Raw genomic sequence first — 4,240 nt, forward strand, 5'->3', positions numbered from 1 at the left:
TGAGCGTTTTGCTTGTTTTTAAGGGAACATTTCTGTGCCCTTTTAAGTGACTCCAGTTCCTGGGATCTTCCACTCGTTTAACTTGAGTGGGGGAACTTCTTTTAAAGTTCTTTCTGAGTTAGTTACTTCGATTAACTTTGTGTGTTATTGTATTAACATCGTTAGACATAGTCTTTGGACTAAATTGAAGTTGCTGGTTAGGAGTCTGACTTCATTTCAGTATTTAAAAGTTCTAACAGTATTTAAAAGTTTATTTTTAATATTTATTTTAACATGGGGCCAAAACGTCCCTTGAAAAAGTCTCTTGCTGTTTCTCTTCCTGACGGGAGGAGTGAGGAAGAAAAGAGTATGGAATCTTTACTTAAAGGTAGTTCTTTTAGTGATTTCTCTTCTGGTGAAGTGGCAGAGATTCATGAGTGTTTAATTACTCTTGCTAAACATGTGGCTGAAGATGAAAAGTCAACTAAGAAAGTTACGGAAAAAGGGAAGACTAGTAACATTAAGGATAGTAAGGGAAAGAAAAGGAAAAAAGCAAAGAAGGTATCATCAAAAAAGTATAAGGTTAAATCCACTCAGGGTGATCCGTTAGAGGGGACTTCCTCTCAGATTAGCTTCAGAAAGGATCAAACTGAGGATTCTATGAGTTCTGATGACGATGATGATGATGTTGAGATTGATTTTGCTGAACTAAGTGAAATCAAGAAAGCCAAGATTACACTTCGAACAGTTTTGTACAGTGAAAAAGTGAAAATTCCAGGTAGAACGTGTATAGAAATTCTAGACATATGGGATGAATTAGAAGAAGCCTATATAAGATTACAAACAGAACATCAGATCTTAGTGAATAAAGAAAAGGAAACTAAATCTGATAGGCTACAATATGCTACAGTAGCTGCTGTTCCAACAGTGAATATAAAACCAAGAATCGCTGTTATAACTACAAAAAGTGAACAATATAGATCTAGTGAACAAATGAAGGAAGATCTTTTGAAGAAGGTGAGACCTGTACTTAACACTGTAAAAGTTATAAGTCTAAAAGCGATAAAAGGGTTATTATAGAAGCTGATAACGACAAAGATATGGACCAGATCATCAAATGCCCAGAATTTCAAGAATTAGGAATGAAGATTAATAAGTTCCAAAAACAAAATCCTAAGTTACTGGTTTATGATGTAGAGCAAGATGGGGATAAAACTCTCATGATTGAAGAACTATGGTTGAAAAATTTGAAAGATCATGGGATTGATCAAAAAACATTTCAAAGTAATGTGAGCATTGTGTCCATTAATAAGGTTAAAAACAAGAATGTGTCTAACTGGATCTTACAAGTTCCTGCAGTTATTCACAAGAAACTGTTGTCTGTTGTCATTTGGCACAGTCTATGTGAATTGGTCCTCATGTCGAGTGAGGGACATTGTCACTGTAACTCAATGCTACAAATGCAGGGCCTTCGGGCATATAGCAAAATATAGCAAAAATGATGTATTCTGTGGTCACTGTTCTGTTAAGGGGCACTCCTACAAGGACTGCCCAACAGTACAAGAGGCCGCAAAATGTATTAATTGCTGGAGACAGCACAATTCCAATGAGTATTCAGCTGTTGATAAATTATGCCCGGAGTACAAAAAAGCTATGGAGCAGAACAAAAAGAAAATAGATTATGAATCGTGAAGGTCTATCTTTGCTTAAAATAGCTCAAATTAATGCACAAAGATCAAAAGATGTGGCTTCCCAGTTGGTGAGGGAGGTGGAAGAAAGGGCTTATGATGTGGTGATGGTTCAAGAGCCTTACTCGTACTTAGGTAAGGTAAGGGGTTACCCGAATGTGTACAGGGTTCTGGACTGTGGAGCCGAACCATATGCAGCCATAGTGGTTGTCAACTCCAATTTGGGGGTGACAATGATTACATCGCTATGCTACGAGTACGGCATACATATGCTGTGAGATCGTTGGCCCTTTTGGAGCCTTGTACTTGGTATCTCTTTATTGTAAATTCAATGACATTTTGGAACCTTATCTAAGATATTTGGATCAGGTTGAGAGCCAAACCCATAATCATAGCTGCAGACACAAATGCGGGTTCCACTCTGTGGGGTGCTGGAATGTCCGATGATAGAGGTATTGATCTTGAGGATTTCCTAGCCTCTAAGGGTTGGGATGTAATTAATGACCCGACAGTACATTAGTTGGGTGTTTAAACACATTTGCATAAAGTCTGGAGGGCTTTAAACACATTTGCATAAAGTCTGGAGGGTTTTAACACATTTGCATACTGTGCCACGAGCGCCGGTGAGAAAATTATATTTAGTTCCTATTTCGTACACTAGGTGGCGCCACATGCTTACCGAATTCTTTTTAGCTCGGATGTTATTCCTAGATGGCGCCACGTATATTTCTCTATTTTAATTTTTTTTTTTTTACTCTCACATTCAGCATTACGGGTGGCAAAACACCATGTCTTCTCATAGTTCATTGTGTGTTATTGTATATTTTCTTTGGCGTGTGTCTTCTCATAGTTTTTAACCCTTTATTGATCCTTTGATAAAAAGAAAATTCATTGTCTTGTCATAGTATTTATTGACTAATTCACCAGAGTCTTTTTTCTTGTGTGCGTGTCAACCTTTTTATAGGTTCGTTTCCTTAGAGATTCAATCTGAGAAATATACTGTCCTGTCTTGAAGTCGGGAGTCAGAGGTATTGACGGGCAATGAATGCCATCGGCCGTCACTTGTAAGTAACACAGGTTGAAGTGAGAGAAGTTAAAAGGGTTACGAGCGTACGATCCATTGAAACCTTCGCTCGACACCAAACCCACAATCACGCGCGATGGAATTTGTCCTAGGAATATATTACCACGTGTGGACTCTACCATTCCTTTGGGAATAGAAAAGTATGTCACGTTCACGCGATGAATCGGGTACACGAGCGGGTTCTTCTCTAAAACACTGATGTGTGCGAGTTGGATCTGAGGATTCAATTTCACTTTACTTACGAATAACGTTGCTTCCATAATGTTCAACTTGGCAGTTGACGAATCGTTGGAAAGCAAACAAAATTCGGGGGAACTTCTTACCAGTCGTAAACGGAGGGAGACGTTATTCACTATGTATTTAGACTGGTGACACAGATCGAGTCGAAGTCTTCCTAACATCTCTGCAGTTTTCGATTTTGAGAAGGATTTCGATCGTTGGTACATACCACTGTCGTCCTTCTCGAACATCTGTTTAACATCGGGGTACTGATCTTTGACGTACATCTCTGTTGTCAGTTGCGAATTCTTGGCTTCCCGTCCATAGTTAAGAAGCGTTTCCAGGTATGCACGATAAGGGTATGTATTCGACGGTGGGTTAATCAGTTTGTCTTGTACAAAGAGATCGACTTGACTGAATAGGGAGTGAAAGAAATTGTTAACGACTCCTACTTTATCATTTTCTTCCAGATCTTTTCCATCGCTTCTCGTGATTCGCACCTTCAACCGCAAATAACTTTTCCCGAGGTCTAGATATTCTTCTGAAGTCCCAGGAATATAGAATTCGATCGGGCCTACACTATCTACAGATGCCAGAGGAAGGACAGTAATATACGACGACCGTTCGACACACATATTAGTGGCCGGTTTACTGAAAAGATCCAACTCAGACATCATAACTTCCATCGAAAATATCGCGGCGTCTACGTTTACCACCTCGCTGATTACGCACCTTGTCTTTAATGGCTTGCCCGACTTCTGATACACGATTTAAAAACGAACGTTTAGGAGGAACACCTAATATGACATCATCAACAATATTACGTCCTGCCGACAGTACTTGTCGACCGATGAAAGCTGCTGCAGGTTTCAGTATCGGTGTGAGAAAACGGAATGCTGTTCGGAAGATGCTTCCTAAACCGTAACCTCTCTGGATAGAGGGCCCAGCGAAGTAGGGGTTCCCCCCTGCTTGCATTGTGTAGTAATGGACGTACGCATTCATCGTTCACGGAAATGGAGTTTAATTGTAGTCTTTCCGTCACTGAACGGCACGAATTCACCGCTATCTGTACGCACTTGGATGGTAACGGTATGGAACGTGTTTAACTGGAGGGGATAATAATCTAAATGCGAGAACTCTCCGTTATTGGAAAACGATACGACACGTAACAGTGGTGCTTTTGTATCGCCCACAATCTGATCCTCGATTAAGTTACAATAGACGAAATACGAACTGACGCCTCTATATATATCTGCCTGGTACTTAGCGT

General features: G+C 39.9%; 1 protein-coding gene across 1 annotated transcript; it reads right to left on the reverse strand.

Annotated features, from left to right (window-relative positions):
• Positions 1–2,582: 2,582 nt before the first annotated feature.
• On the reverse strand, positions 2,583–3,605 carry LOC150074873 (uncharacterized protein F54H12.2-like). The gene has a single exon (XM_090389442.1). It carries the CDS (start codon positions 3,603–3,605, stop codon positions 2,583–2,585), a length of 1,023 nt encoding a protein of 340 aa, XP_090245568.1.
• Positions 3,606–4,240: the final 635 nt, after the last annotated feature.

This window comes from Mastigoproctus giganteus, unplaced genomic scaffold, assembly GCF_048544385.1.
Source record: "Mastigoproctus giganteus isolate SK-2022 unplaced genomic scaffold, ASM4854438v1 scaffold_22, whole genome shotgun sequence".
NCBI lineage: Eukaryota > Metazoa > Arthropoda > Arachnida > Uropygi > Thelyphonidae > Mastigoproctus > Mastigoproctus giganteus.

Excerpts from the sequence above, each read along its gene's own strand:
- LOC150074873 (XM_090389442.1), bottom strand. The coding sequence starts at position 3,605 with ATGTGTGTCGAACGGTCGTCGTATATTACTGTCCTTCCTCTGGCATCT.